The 16,035-nt window shown below is 46.1% G+C and overlaps 1 protein-coding gene across 11 annotated transcripts; it reads right to left on the bottom strand.

The window, feature by feature from the left end:
- Positions 1 to 1,321: 1,321 nt before the first annotated feature.
- Positions 1,322 to 15,619, bottom strand: LOC103637825 (probable serine/threonine-protein kinase SIS8). 11 transcript variants are annotated; one of them, XM_008660863.4, is made up of 14 exons: positions 14,717 to 15,478; positions 13,615 to 14,052; positions 13,221 to 13,324; positions 11,677 to 13,046; positions 11,459 to 11,499; positions 10,633 to 10,701; positions 7,791 to 7,891; positions 7,080 to 7,158; positions 6,881 to 6,979; positions 6,721 to 6,789; positions 2,702 to 2,751; positions 2,452 to 2,628; positions 1,962 to 2,086; positions 1,322 to 1,847 (listed from the first exon to the last, which is right to left on the bottom strand). In XM_008660863.4, the coding sequence occupies exons 1-13, from the start codon at positions 15,218 to 15,220 to the stop codon at positions 1,972 to 1,974; spliced, it is 3,216 nt and encodes a 1,071-aa protein (XP_008659085.1). In that variant the 5' UTR covers positions 15,221 to 15,478; the 3' UTR covers positions 1,322 to 1,847; positions 1,962 to 1,971. The 11 variants fall into 11 exon arrangements, 4 of the variants coding, with proteins under 4 accessions (XP_008659085.1, XP_008659086.1, XP_020399932.1 ...); XR_558385.4 differs by having other exon boundaries at positions 1,448 to 1,847; positions 1,919 to 2,086; XR_558386.4 differs by having other exon boundaries at positions 1,448 to 1,847; positions 2,564 to 2,628.
- Positions 15,620 to 16,035: the final 416 nt, after the last annotated feature.

The following is a 16,035-nucleotide window of genomic DNA, read 5'->3' as shown; positions in this document are numbered from 1 at the left end:
TCCATGGTTTGAAGTTGAACCCCTAGAAGTGTGCATTCAGGCTAACCATGATCCAATTCCTTAGCTTCATGGTGCACGAGCGGGGGATTGAAATCGAAGATAAGAGCAAGGACGCTATAATGACGATGGTCCATCCCACTTACAAGGTTGAGCTACATGGCCTGATTAGCAAGATCAATTACATTGGGAGGTTCATCTCGAACCTCTTTGGAAAGATAGAGCCATTAGTGCCCTTGGTAAAGATCAAAAGTAATAACATGAATCACAGGAATCTAGAAAATCTGGGCTAGGAGATGATTTTGAATTGAACTAGAGGAATCTATTCTGCAGAGATTCTAGAGTTTTGGCAGCGAATCTGGTTTAGAAAGTTGAACCAAATGCACCCTTAGTAGCTCCTCCTTTAATTCGTTCCTAGATCCACCACTGCTGGAACCTGGCTGTCTCTAGCACTTGGAGGTGGTCAAAGCCACGTTCAGGAGAGATAGTCGCATCAACAGTGTATCTACTGGCTCTAGTGTGTTAACCGCCAGACGAACGTCCATCGGTTTCTCGTGATGACGGTATTTTTAAGGGTCAACCAACAAACCACCGCAATTAGCGTACCCCACACACATCCTCCACATTCTGTACACGCCCTATCAGTTCTCGATCATGCTAGCAACACGATTCACTTCGCTATGTCCTCGCATCTGTTGGTTTCACAAGGTGTGAACCACCATAGCTAATCACTCAGCTTCTTCAGTACCACAATCAAGTTTCATTGTTCGTTCTTTACCACTCCTAATCCATCGGCACAAACCCACATTACCTTCACCTTCTATCGACCATTGTCTTTAGGCTCCACCCCTATACACCGCAAGCCGAGATATGTTACACACACTCATGCTTTATGTTTGGTTTTAGGGACTAAAGTTTAGCAGGTGTCATATTGAATGTTTGAATATCTATTACGAGTATTAAATATAGCCTAATTATAAACCTAATTACACATCTAAAGGCAAAACGATGAGAGAAATTTATTAATCCTAATTAATCTATGATTAGCAAATGTTTATTGTAACATCACATGAGCAAATCATAGACTAATTGGGGTTAATAGGTTTGTCTTATCGTTTAGTTCTCATCTGTATAATTAATTTTGTAATTAGACTATATTTCTAAATAGCATCCAAACGTTCGATGTGACGGGAACTAAAATTTAGTATGGAAAAACAAAAAGGGCTAGTCCACTCGACTCAATCTGTTAATAATCAGTCATCATAAACTCATAGTCCACTCGACTCAATCCAAGACGTTACTCTGTTACTAATCACTCATCATAAATTGGAATCACGATAACATATATCAACCTTATGTTTGCAAAAGTAGGTTTAACATTTTTCCTACCGCAAAGAATGATCATTCTTAGTACAAAGGGCATAATTTTCTTTTGTAATCTACCTGTCAATTAAAAGCAGATTTGTTGAGACGTGATATACACAAGGGTGAGCCAACCTTTTCATAGTAAAACATTACAATTTGATGGGGCCTTAAAGATGGAATAGTTTTCCATTAGTTCGAGGACTAGCAAAAATAAGGCCTAACTGAACAGAAGACGATGATCCTGTTACAACATGACATGTCAACTTCTGACTCCAGTAACCATTGTGTCTGCAAAAATAGTATGCACGAACTTTCACAAATTTTCTTTTCCCTTTCTTTTCTTTGGCTTCATGGATCTGTGTTATTTGGGTCGGCTTTCATCAGATAGATATAGACAGCATTCCGCTGGCTCCAATGGAGAACCAAACGCTGAAGGCAAAAGGACCAAAATTCACCTGTTCTTCATCAAATACGCATTTGGCGTACTGTACAAAACAATGGTAATAGTTACAGATGGCCAATTGCTTGAAGCTGGGAAGGCAAGAGCAAGACAAACCAATGCAGTCTCTCTTTGGCCTGTGTCTTCAGCTGATACTGACCAATATATTCTTAATCATCTGTTTGTTGTGCCCGCTTCCTGGTAGGTTGGTTGGCAGGCATGTTTTTTAACAATGGTCTCAAAGTAGCCATGATCTCTGAAAATGATGGCCGCATCCTTGGATCACTGCACGAAACAGTAAATCTAACATAATTGAGACAACATGTAAAGGGTGCATAAAAGATCGGTAAAGACAAGAAAAATACCACGGTTCAATTTAAAGAGGATGAAATTAATTTTTTTTAAAAATCTACATGTTATTTCAAGTAATAAAGAAAATATTCTGTTTTATCTCTTCACATACAGTTCAGTTTTTTTTTTCAAAGGATAATTCAGTGAAGCATAAACTGAATGTGGATCGTGAGTAGTCTTCTTTGCTGCAACAATTTCACAGTAGTAATAACATGACAAACTTTACCGAATTATGAGTTAACATCGTAAAAAAAAAATTCAAAACTCCGTTGCAGCTTAGCAAGTTAAAGCATACTAACGTCTGCCAGCATCTCCTTATTATCTCTGCTACAGCAGGATCCACACCACCAGGAATATCAAGCCGTCGTTGCTGAAAACCAACAGCTCCAACAACCTGCATGGGATTCATACCTTCCCATGGCTGCAGCAATGTACAGAGCTCCCATAATATGACCCCATAGCTGAAGACGTCACATCTGAAAACAAGCGCATAATGCATTCATCAATTACAACCATTTGGAATCAAAGAGAGCAACATGTAAAACCTACTTCTCATCTGATGGTTCATTTCGAAGTATTTCTGGTGCCATCCACTCCGCCTGCATTTGATGTGCAGTGCAACCAGTTAGCAGCCTCTAGAACTATTTAGCCTAAATCAGAGTTTTGGGCTAAGCAAATTAATCACGTATGCAAAAAATTATAAAAGACTTGATATGGTATTGTCAAAGTTCTGTGTTCTAACAGTAACAGGTACAAGAAAAAAAATCAGGAACCAGCTAAATATTGTAAATTTTTCAGAATCTAAAAACCCTCTCCAGTCTATGTCTCATACCCGTGCCCACATGGATACAAATATAGTTTGTAAAGTAGTATACACATGCAAATACAGTTTGTAAAATTATAGCATAATCAAAAGACAAACCACACATGCAAGTTCAGACTGATATCAAACAAAGTAAATTATGAATTTTATACAGGTTTCCAGACCTGTCCAATATTCGATTACCCCAAGCCCCAACCCCTCAAGCTACACTACTTAATATCTGTGCAAATGTTTCAAAATCTAACACTCCTCAATCCATTTCATCCTCATACCCACGTGAATGCAAATATAGTATGTAAACCATGGTGTGATCAATAAATGATTCAAATGTGCAAGTTTAGTTTGATATCAAGATAAAATGAATTATGAGTTGAAATATAGGCTTCTAGACCAGGCCAACAAGATTGCATGCCCCAACCCACACATAACGATTTGAAAAAAAAAAACTGATGTGGAAGTGGTGGACAACTCACTAATTGTCAGATGGCTGATTGGTGGGAAGCCTCTGGCAGATTGGCATACCTGTTCAGGACATCAAAACCTAGTGACAAGTGTTGGGGTTGATCTCATCCAGTTCGGCCAAGGGACCGAGCCGGAGTCTATCCTCGTGCCCTGGTCAGGGGCGCAACAAACTTATGGTTGCGGCCTCCTTTCACCGCATACATAAATTGGGATCCAAGATCCTGGGAGGAGTGATTTTGACCGCGTGGTGCATCTCAAGTATTCATGTGATGAGAGGGGGGAAGTCAGTCCTTGTGCTAGGCCATCTAGCAGCTGTTGGGGGTCCAGTGGTTCACCTCAAGGCCCAGGAGGGAAGGCCTCTCAATTGGCCGAGGTAGGATCCCATCCAACGTCATTGAGCCCAAACTGTTTTCATCTTTATTGTCGTGTCGCCCCGCCAAGTGAGAGGGGATCGTCCAGGGACATTCCCATATCACACACAACAGGGTGATCAATCTCGGGACTTGTGTGCCTCGCCAGATCAGAGGATTCGAGGGACCGGACGCTTCGATTTTGTCGGACGCCACCCAAAGCATCATCTACATTGGTCACCAATGATTGGGATGAGGGCCATGCACATGCAATAATTCCTTGGCCAACTGACATTGGTGCCCCAAATGAGAGCGCACAGGGGCACGCGAGCCACCAATCCCCAAAGCAGGGTCGCCATTATTGTCTTCTTAAATAGAGTTGCCGCCTGGATGTTCGAGCCGGCACCGCCACCTCCTGTGTCATCGTCCACTACCACCCGGAGATGGAGGACCTTCCCGACTCGATGAGACGACGACTATGGTGGCAAGGAGGTGACGATGCTGATAGAGTAGGACAGTGTGCGCACCACTAGCGATTCTTTAACCACAGTGACGCATGGCTCCACGACAAGTAGTTCCACCACCTCCAAAATGAGCTAAGGACGTGAACACCATGCTCGAAGCCGGAGAGTGTCACGTAAGTCAGCAACATTAGGATTGATCCCCCGATCGAGCACTCATTACCGAGAATAAGGGCCATCGTTTCCAACCTCCACACATGAGCTAGGGTCCCTTTGAGCTCAACCTCCACAGTCCATGAAAGAGCAACTACAGTCGACTTGAAGAAGCGAGTCCAGCGGGTGAGCCACAACCTAACCACAGAGGTGATAACTGACTGCCGGCGTTGAAGACTCGGGCCACCATTGCACCATCAAGAAGGGAGAGTTCTGTCTCCAAGATGCAACAAAAATTCATGTCTTCTGCCGCAAGGTTAAACCTCTTGCCTAGAGCAGTGGCTATAGACTCCACAGGGGTAGTCGCGAGACCACCCACCACCGTGATGATGACTTGATAAGAACGTGACATGTGTTGTCTTCAGCACCATCGATGTCTGTCGAGCGATGAAGTATGCATCGGGGGTCTTCTAATAGAGATTTTTTTCTCGAAAAACGCAGGAGAGTTCGCATCATTTCATTAAAAGAGGGAGAAAATAAAGGTGTACAACCGAGAACACACACCCCACACCCACAATCTTTGCCCTAAGGTAGTCTAAGAAGCATGAGCAACCATGAAAATTTCTGACTAAACGGCGACCAAAAAACACATCCTACTATCCACCTACATCATCCTCGGTTGTGAGGATGGTTAAGCCCTTCGCCCCATCCATGCTCCAATGGCACAATTCATCTCCAACCACGACTAAAATTGTTGGCAAGCTTAGTGCTTTCATATTGAACACACAATCATTTCTATGCTTCCATATGGTCCAAGCTCCTAAGATAACTAGGGAATTGAGCCACTTTTACGTGTAGGATTCATTGACTTAAGAGTTGCCTCTATGCCGAAATTGTCGGAGTTGGGGGAGTCAGCTGGTGGTGGGGGAGGGCCACCTGAGCTCGATAACCGGCGACAAGAGCGACGTCGACGCGGTCGCCCACCGCCAGCACTCTCAATAAACCTTCCCCGCTAGTGTCACGACACCTCCGCGATCCAATGACCGGATCATTGAATATCTCAACGGGGCTACGCACCGACTGACTGCCCGCCACTACAAGCGCCTTTCTAGGGGTGCATGGAGCGGACAGACAACAACACAGTGGCTCGCCTTGCAGCACCGGAAGCACTAGGTGCGCTGACAGCAGGCGCCAACTCGGTGATCTCTTGAGAAACAGTTGAAACACTTCCCTCAGAGGTCTTCTGGTGTCGAGAGCCTAGGTTGCCGCAACGTTCGGAGGTACCGGCAGCGAGCTCAACGACTCACGTAAATTTGCCCCCTGGATCGTCCTCAACGGTGTGTCTCACTTGCTCGATAGTGGGTGGCTTAGGGACGCTGTCGGGGGATAGAAATGGGGCTGGAGTCCCACTGCTGCTCCTTGGACCTGCCTACTAGGAGCAGAGGCGCAGAGGGACTCTGTTCCAGTGTCTCCACAAGGATGGTGGCTGAGTGCGCTGGTCTCACTGTTTTGGGGGTGGCCACCGGGTCTGGAGTGGACTCCAGGGTGAGGCTGAGTGAGATGGAAGCGCCTGGGCACGATGGTGGAAAAGGGAGGGAGGCAGGCAAGACGACACACATCACAAGGCCCTATAGATTATTTCATTAATGAAAGCATAGATTGTAGCCGAAGGAGACAACATAATAGAGCAAATTACCAATTCTACCTAAACTAGGGACTCTTTAGGATAACTTGTTGGTGGGTGTACGGGAGGGCACGCCTAGGGGTGTGGCGTCCCTATCTCAGGCTCAGCCAGGGCAACCGTAGCACTGACGCTCGCCTCAGTGGCCCTGTTGGATGGCTAGGCTGCCCTAGATTGTTGGCTACCGCCAAGGCCCGCAACACTTGTATAGGTCAACACTCGGTTCTCTTAGACCTCATACATGCAAATAGGACCATCTATTCTCTCTTAATGCAAAGATACACAACTCTCATGTGTGTTCAAGAAAAAGAATATATGCAAATAGGATCGAGCAACAATTATTATGTTTGATTATCTGCCTTGGATTCAAACTTGAAATCTATTGTCACATGAACCAACCAATTTTTCAACCCAAAAGCTTAAACTGATGGGAAGCGGTAGATGAGTCACTTATATACTTCAACATCAATTACTTCCCTACTATGGGGTATGTATGGTATTATCCTATACATATTTGCATCAACATGATATAAATGTGTTTTACAATAAGGTATAGTAGATATAAATGTGCTTCCAAGAACAAGTTTCTTATTATAACAACTGGAAATGTTTGATTTAACATTATTGTGCAAGCTTACTGTTCCAGCTGCGGATCTTGACGAAAGGAAGGTACTATGTTTCAGACGTGATAAACCAAAATCACAGACCTAAACAAAGATAAGTAACAATGGTTATATATCTAGATTCTAGAAGTGCACAAAATTTGAAGCATATCACTTTAATGGAGCTACTTATTACCTTCACAACCCAATTTTTGTCAACAAGTAGATTTGGAGATTTCAAGTCTCGGTGAACTATGACTGGGGTGCAATTGTGTAAATAATTCATACCACGTGCCTGTGGCAGACAATAACCAAGTATTAAATAAGAAGAATAGTTGAAGTTGTTGATATGAATTAATATAACAACCAAAGGTAACTTAAGTAGTTAAGTGTACCACATCAAGTGCCATCCTTAAACGCCTTTTTTGATCCAACTGGTTATTGGGCCTATGGATTAACCGAAATAAACTACCCCTGCATTGCCAATACTGTAGTTAGCGATCGTGCATTTATTCAAGTTAACTTGTATATAGATAACTAAAGACAAAACATAAGCCCTGACAACCTATACCTGAATAATGTTTTAGCATACTATAAATGCCTATATATTGTACTCTCACTACAGTCCTGCAATGTATTCCGATTTTGAATTCATTTTTATGCATCTCTATTTCCTGTTAACTGCAGTGTAAACTTGGTAGAACCTATTAGGATATTAATGCTCCATTCCAAAAAATTACGAACTGCATCAATACTTTTGTGACTCAGAAGGATGGCAGAAGGAGTGTAGATTTTTGCCTGAGGGTTGTAGGTTGAGCTGATTCTAGACCCCCAACACACGTAACAACAGAGCATCTTTGAGATTTGTTAAACCCTTTCACATTTTTTACTTTGGGTTTGGAAGATTCATTAGTTTAACCACAAAATCAGCATCTCTGTAGGATACTGCGTGTTACAAGCATTAAGTTCTTTTTTTCAACTGAACACACTTCTTTGAGAAAACACGATCAAGCATTAATTAACAAAGATTGGCAATATCATCATAATCCATGTAGTCGAATATCCAAAATCTAAAATAATATTTGAACAATGAAGCAAATTGGTACCTTGGCAGAAATTCAGTCACGATAGAAAGATGAGGAACACGAGTGACAGCACCCATAAAAAGAACAACATTAGGATGACGCAGTCTTCTCATTATTCCCACCTAAACAGAAATAAATAGTGTTATGCATAAACATGATTTTTGGAGAAGAGTTGAATAATCATAACTGTTGGATTACTGTATCCGTATTTGTGTAATTGGGCTTTGCCCCAGCCCATACTTATATATAGTTATATACACATGCCTACCCTGATTTAGGGTTACGGTTTCCAATCTAACATGGTATCAAGCCTCCTTCCTCCCTCCCTCCTCCCTAGCTAGCCGTCGGCCCCTGGCCATGGAGGACGTCGGCACCTCCTTCCTCCCCTCCCCTCCCCTCTCGTCTGTGGCATCCATCGTCGCGCCTAGCACTGCATGAGCTCCATCCTTCCTCTCAGCCGCAGCCCCAGGCAGCGCCGAAGCCTGACCTCTTCCTCCCCCATTCTCACCAGCGGGCGAGCATGCGCCCGGCCATGCGATTGACTCCCTCCTGGCCACAACACCGGCCGACGCTGCCCCCTGCAACTCTCTCCTGGTCGTGCCTACGCTCAGAGCCATCGACGCTCCACACCGCGGAGCGTGTGCAGCCCCAAGCGGCGCTGTCGCCCGAGCTCTTCCTCCCCCCACCCTCACCGGCGCTGGCGAGCGTGCGCTCGACAAAGGACCCATGCCCGACTCCCTCCTAGCATCGCCTGCGCCCAGAGCCGCCGACGCTCCCCACAGCGGCCTAGTGCCGCCCATCCCAACCGCACAAGCTCCCAGCTGCGCCGCTGACACTGCCCTCGTCGCAGCGGCCCCTCTCGGTCGCGCTTGTGCCCTCCGTCACAGTCGTGGCGCCTAGCGCCCAAGCCTTCTTACCCGCGGCGGCGACCCACATCGCCAGCAATGGCATCGCGGCTCTCCATAACCCTTGCGTCCACTTCTTCCCCCAACACCGGCCTCCTCCCTGTGCCTAGCGCAGACGCTCAAACGGTCCTCTTTCCTGGCGCCGGCTCCATCCCCGCGCCCGACGGACGCCCACACGACTGCTCGCCACCTCTTCCCAGCGCCCGGCGCAAGCACCTGCTCGCCCACCGGCAGCATCCCATCTCCCCTATTCTTCTAGTGCGCCAACGTGCTCCACCTTCCCTCCACTCTGCTCCTCACTACGACACTTCTCGCCGCCTGCCCATCTGCAGCCCCAGCTCTTCTCCCTCTCGACGCGCTCGCTTGCTCGAGGCCATGGCCGCTGGCGCGCCCCTCCCCCTCGTCCCAGGCGCGCTCTCCACCTCTACGACGCCCCCCATGGACACGCACTCCTCCTAGGGCTTTCCATGCTCCGTCGAGGCCCACTACGCCGCTCCCGACCGTCCCCTTCCTCTGGCACTGGGGTGGGGCACGGGTGGTATGCGAGCACCGGAATCTCCCTCCTAGCGCATGCTCTGTCGATGCCCATCCTTCGTTCCGCCGCAGTCCGTGTGCATGTCCCCCTTCATGGTGGCTAGCTTCTCTAGGGCACGTTCGTGGCATTTGAACGGGCCATGAACCCGATTCTCCATGATTGTGTCGAGCTCTGTCACCATCGGGTCTCCCCTTAGGAGGGGCGCCACGCTACCAGGCCTTTCCTGTTCTGTGGTGCTGATATCATCTCTATGACGATAGAGGCTTCACCGTCACCACCGACCATGCCCGCCATCAGTATGTTTGCCACTGGTGGCCCCAACGGCTATGTGGAGGTGACTCTTCTGGCTCTCTCCTTGCGACTCATGTCACCCTAGCTCTCCTGCTACTCCCTCCGACTGGGTTGCTAACTCGGATGCCTCATACCACACCACCCCACCCCCACCCCTAACCCTAGTTCTATCTCCTTCCACTATCCCCGTAGCCCCACCTTCCCTTCTTCATCATTGTCAGTAATTATCGATTTTGCTTGTCACCTCAATAGGTGACACGGTTCTTCCTGGTCCTTTGTACCTCAACCACATCCTTGTTGCCCCCAACATCATGTAGAATCTTCTCTCAGTCTGTCGCTTCACCACTGACAAACCATTGTTCCATGGAGTACGATCCCTAGGGGCTCACCATATGGGATCTTACCACTCGTGATGTGGTCGCCCCATGCAACAACTCTGGCCCCCCTATATCCTATTCGCTACCCCCACCTCCCTCATCCTGTGTTACCGCACCCTACGCCCTCGCCGTTGCTACCTCTGCCACCCCTTAGCACCGTCGTCTTGGCCACCCCGGTCATGACATCCTCTCTAGACTCTCGGGCACTTCGGCTATCCCCTACCCCACGGCAACACCGCCTCGCTTTACCATGCTTGTTATCTTGGGTGCCACACTCGCTTACTCTTCCCCTCTTCCATGCCCTGAACCGCTCGCCCCTTTGATCTCGTCCACCGTGACCTTTGGACATTCTCGATACCAAGCATTTTCGATTACCAGTACTATCTGGTCATCCTGGATGACTTCTCTCACTACCTGTGGACCTTTCCCTCCGCTGTAAGTTTGATACCTTCACCACCCTATCTCATTTCTTCGCATGGGTGTTGACTCAGTTCGGTTGCACCATCCGGGGAGTTCAGTGTGACAACGGGCCAAAGTTTGATAACTCCATGTTTCATGCCTTCTTTCTCTCACATGGAGCTCTGTGTATATCTATATAACAGTCTGATGGGTCCAAGATTACTGGCTCAACTATCATATGGTGATAGGCGCAAGATTATTGGTTCGTCCAGATTTAGAAAATAAATCATTACATTATAAAGCTAGCACTTCCATTGTGCAGACTTCAAATAATTAAAGTGTGAAAATTCATATACCTCAGTTCTAAATTCTTCCAGAGCATCACTTGAAATATCTTGTTGCAAGAATTTCTTGACTGCGACTTCCTACACAAGGGCCAGTCCAATTGCTATGATGCAACAGAAGCAGCACAAATAGAAATGGTAGAAACCTATTCACTATTCACAATGTACAGGGGAAATAAATGAGCTCTGTTTAAGTTATCTAATCAATCATTTGTAGGTTTCTTGCTTTGAAATTTTAACATTATTCAGTGCATAAATCCAAGCATATTCAGTTCAGGAGGCCACCCAATAACAGTATAGTTGCGATAACTGTCACAATGTGTCTGAAACCTTTTGTTTACAGAAAATTGATTCTCTAGAAGGTGATGACAACTAGATGACTTAGAGGTGGATCTCATGTCAATATATAGAAGTAATACACCCAAGGCAGATGAGGTTAGTGCCAAAGCTACATATGAGTCCATTTATCACTGTGGTACTTAATTGCTCTAATGTTAAGTTCAAGTGATATGATTTAGTGCACCCATGGCCACGTGCCTAAGTTGCAACTTGCAACAAGATTTAGCACTACCCTCAGTTATGCAGTGTTCCTATAAAAAAGGAGGGAACAGATGAGTTCTTATGCATATGCAACAATGAGTGGGAAGCATTATATACTATGACAGGGTGCAATGATGGGGAACATTTTGTTTCTTCACACATTATTCTATTAGAAACTAATCTTTCTTCATTACACTGGCTCTCATTTTACCATAAATTTAAGTTCACCATTCAAACTCGATATTTCTTTAATTTAGTAATTTACAAATGCTGCATGACATGTAGATAAAAAACTTACTGTTTCATGCCATTCACCTCTATACACTTCTCCGAAAGATCCTGGAGAATTGGAGATAAAAGAAGAGATAGTTAGAACAGCATTGGAAAAACAAAGAAGCATGATTTCACTTTTCAGAGTATGTTTTATCTTTATCTCAGTAATACTGCAATAAACTGATAATCAAATTATATAAACAGGGCTATGAAAATGAATTTGCTTAATCAAGAGAATTGTACCCAGCCCAACTCGTTCTCCAAGGGTAAGTTCTTCCCACTGGATTTCAAACTCTGCGATTTTATCAAGAGAAATTTCAGATCTTGCACTCTCTGTCCCAGTTGACCTATCAGAGATTCGCTCAGCTTCCTGGGGTGCTTGAACCAAATCCTTTTCACGCTCAAGGGCATTATCCTGTCCATGATTTGTTTCCAGCTGATCATCATCCAACAAGTCATGTCTACCTTTTTGGATTAATTTATTTGATGAACTTGGCAAGCAAAGCAATTGACAACCCGGATCCAAGTATTCATATTGTTGGTTAACAGCAGCTGTAGTAGCAACAACTGCAGCAGCAGTGGCAGCTGCTGCAACTGGCACATCTAGTTTAATATCGCTGTTAGATTTCGCAGCAGCAACAACCATTGAAGATGCAACCACTGCAGCTGTTGCAACAGCAGCAGCTGTAACAGGCATTTGCTTTATAAGTTGTAATGGATTTTCCTGAGGAGCTGGACTTGGTTCATAGAGAGGTATAGAGGGATTGATGTTATCCCGGAAATCAAACTTATGGTAAACACCTAATCCCTGGACAGGCTTGAGGTCAGGAGGCATCCGATAAGGAACAATCTTTGTTTGGAGCTCATGTCCAGGATCAGGTGGCAATGAAGGACCAAGACCAGCACAACCATCGTGTGCTGTGGATTCAAGCTCATTCATTGTCCTTATCATTTCATCTGTTGTTTGAAACAGAGATGTGTCGTAAACAATCAGGTCCTTTGGTTGTTCCTTAGATTCTTCTGAAAACAAGTCAGGTGGTGGCACAACACCACTTTCAAGTAACACAGCATGGATCCTTTCTGCTATCTGAGGGTTCTCTTTTGCAGCACTAATCATATACTCCGAGACGTCTTTGACCTTTTTCCTTCGTACAGCAGGAGTACTGCCTATCTCAGAAGATGGAGGCGAACATGATGACGAATTATTTGATGTGATCGACTTATCTTTGCTTTTTTCAGTCATGGTATGATCTGTATTAGATTCATGAATAATAGGTATGTTTTCACATGCATATGTGCTGACCGATAGCTCATCAAATGAACTTGATACCCCAGACCCAAGCACATCATTGTCACTATGGGCAGTTGTTGCTTCATATGGACCAAAATGCCCAGCATTGCAAATAAATCCTTTTTCAAGCGATCCATTTTCAAATGAACTGTGCATGGAACTTGAAGCTTCACTGAAAGAGGAAAGTAACTGAGTGCTAGTGTCATCTTTGTTAACATGTTGATTATCTACGACTAAGCTGTCTTCCAATTCTCTACCCAGGTCAGCACCATCTGATGAAATAAGAGTACCAGGATCTATCATGAGATCAACAATGCACTCCCTGCAAAAATGAGGTACGGTACAATTATTAGGCAGTATTGCAATGACAACTTTCATTACCCATTGCTGGTACTAGGGGCTAGAATCAGAAATCCAGAAAAAACTATTCTAATCCATAATATTCAAGTAATGAAAGAAACAGCTTCTACTGTCAAGGAACTGGTAAGCACAATACCTTCCATCATTAAATTTCACAATGTTCAAAGCTCCATCATCTGATCCAGTGTACTGCCTTCCTTTAACTAATCGGCAAGGAACAGCAAGGCTATCTGCCAAAACCTAGATGCAAGCATGCAGAGAATAAAATCAAAATATTAGAAGGCCAGAAAAGAACAAGTCTTGTGAGCATTACCATGGGTTGAACCGATATGTCATGTGTTCAGCTGAGTAGATAACTAAAAATTATGTCAGGTTTTATGCTAATAACTAAACAAGTGGCCATGTCAAATTCTGTACTGAACAAAAGAAGATGCTACATTTCAAAAAGATTGCCATCTGTCATGACAAACTTCATAATTACAAAATTAATGTGCCTCAGATTGCTGAACATATTGTAATTTGTTACAGACCTTAAAAAGCAGTGCACGGTGACGAGCCAAACCAACTGTTAGCTGCCCAAGAGGTACAACTGCACTTCTTATATCAGCTTTCAACGCACTGCTCATATTTCGGTACTTCAACAGCATGCTTTCTGGATCAATGACTGGTCCACCCATGTAGTTGGAAACTAAATTAGCTAGAGTCTGAACCAAAGAGCGGTCAACAAATTCTGATTTTTTCGAGCGAAATTCTACAGCCATGATAACAGCCTTCTGCTCAAGAGCTACGAGCTCAGAATCCAGTGCTCTGTCGACCAATACAGCATCAGTTTTGCCTCCATGTGAAAATGGCAGTGCTTGCAGATCCATCAGAGAAGGTATGGTTGACATTGCAAGCTCATCCCCAGTGGCACAAATGTCATAGAAACCATCCAATATTTTGTCGTCATAGCTAAGGGCATTGAAACTCTGTGAAGCACGAACAAATCTACCATATGAGGAAGTGAGAAAATGGTAAGAGTCACAAATATATAGGGAGTTTAACTTCTGAACAATCTCTGATGAAGGAGAACATCTTATGGTGGCTATCAGCTGCTGGCTATATCTAGGATATAGACAACGTAATCGCTTTGCAAATGCAGCTTCTAAGTATGGTCAGCCAGTAGCTTCTATAAAGAAAAGCAGATGTTCATTATGCTAAAATTAACCCCACTACAAAATCATGGAGTATTTATTTTTCCCCATCAAAACAGAAAATCTCGAGTTATGAAGGATAGACAATCCAAGGCTACTATTCCCAACTAACATAATTTCAGAGATATCAGAAAAGGAATTTTTCATATATGCCATATCGAGATAAGTTACATGATTACACTACCCCATACTCTGCCATACCTATTCCGTTACAGAAGTATAATTCAACAGCTATAAAAACTTTTTTTCTCGAATGCACTAACAGAGGAACGTCACCATGATAGGTAGCATCATGCAACAGACCTTTGACAAGCTAACATATGATAGACCCCATTTCTGCTCTAACGTCCAATTTGCATCAACATAGCACGAGTGAGATCCAATCGCGGTACGAAAACAATCTAGAAGATAGTAGGAGGGGAGTGGAGATGCTGAATACCCAGTATCGGAAGGCGATGACCTCTGCGGGCGAGCTCTGGATGGGGCAGGAGCCGAGGCTGATCTGTTTGGCCACCTCGATCTGCATCGCCTCCGGGTCCTCCCTCACGCTCATCTCGAGGGCCAGCTGCATGTGATAGTTCTCCAGCTCCGCCTGCTGTTTCTCTTTCTTCTCCATCTCCGCCTCCTTCCGGGACTCCCGCCTCGCCCTCTCCTCGTCCTCCTCGGCTACCCTCTTCTCCTCAACAGACGAAGCCAACGCAGTCGTCAACGCCGACTCCTCCACCTCCGGCGCCGCCGCTGCCGGTGCAGCAGAAGCAGAAAGCGGCGTAGGTGGGTGCGGCCGGCTGGTCACGGAGCTCAGCCAGCCCGACAACCCGGAGGCGTGCCTATGCTCGATGCCCCCGCCCTTTTTCGTTGGCGGCGGGGTAGGTGCCGAAGGCGACGAGGCGCCATCCCCGGCGGCGGAGTCACCGATGTGCAGCTTCCTGAGGAAGTTCTTCATCCCTCTGCCGCGCCGCCGCCGCCGCCCCTTCAGCTACCCGTGGTGGGGCGGTGGATCCAACATGGCTACGGGTGCGGGGGCAGGCAGGAGGTGGAGTGCGAGGATTGACCTGCCCGCGTGTACCCGAAGCCGCATTAAAATATTCCCGTTAATTGCTTCGCCCGCTGGTCGCCAGTTGCGTTGCGCCTGCTTCGCTCTCGCTCCTATTCTCCCGGTCCGGGCTTCACCCACCTCTGGTCCGCTCCCTTCATCCTCCCCGACGAGGCTACGACGCTCGACGAGCTGACGCATGCGATTGAGAACTCAAATTCGGGGTTAGAGTGTGATTGGTCCTAAACAGCGAGTAATTAATTAATATGGAAAGGCACTCGGCTGGCGGGTGGCGGCTGGTCACTTTCCACTTACTCTAGATGACAGATTGGGCCAAGATTGTATAGGCCCACAAGTCAATGACTGTACTATGTGCCTCCTACGTGACGTAACCTGACCGGGTGTACGAGCGGAAGCAGTGCAAAAAGGGGTGTCCGGGTGAACCCGCAAAACGAAGGCGAGGGCTTTGGCCGCTCGGGTCCCGCGGGAGCGGGAGAACCCCCGGGCAATCGAGTCATGCCGGTGGGACCAGGAACGGTCGGCCAACTTGCCGTCCTCCGGTGGTCTGCAGCCTGTCGCTCTGCAAGCAGGCAGCGCAAGTTGGCCAATGGCTGGTGTGATGTGCCTTCCGTCACCCCCTCGTAAGCTGCGCACCCACCACCATGTGGGGCCTGGAGTACGCCTGGGATCTCGGAGCGCCCGTCGTGGGACACTCTTGGCAACGA

The sequence above is a fragment of the Zea mays genome, chromosome 9 (assembly GCF_902167145.1).
Source record: "Zea mays cultivar B73 chromosome 9, Zm-B73-REFERENCE-NAM-5.0, whole genome shotgun sequence".
NCBI classification, from domain to species: Eukaryota; Viridiplantae; Streptophyta; class Magnoliopsida; order Poales; family Poaceae; genus Zea; species Zea mays.
Note: the sequence above shows the minus strand (reverse complement) of the source record. Positions and strands in the feature narration are given on the sequence as shown.

Bases quoted from the DNA above. Each gene is read 5' to 3' on its own strand.
- LOC103637825 (XM_008660863.4), bottom strand. From the start codon at position 15,220: ATGAAGAACTTCCTCAGGAAGCTGCACATCGGTGACTCCGCCGCCGGG. The intron at 7,892-10,632 runs GTATATGAATTT...ATTTCTGTTTAG, and splicing joins TGGAAGAATTTAGAACTGAG to GTGGGAATAATGAGAAGACT. The intron at 2,087-2,451 runs GTTAGTATGCTT...TGTTTCGTGCAG, and splicing joins ATAAGGAGATGCTGGCAGAC to TGATCCAAGGATGCGGCCAT.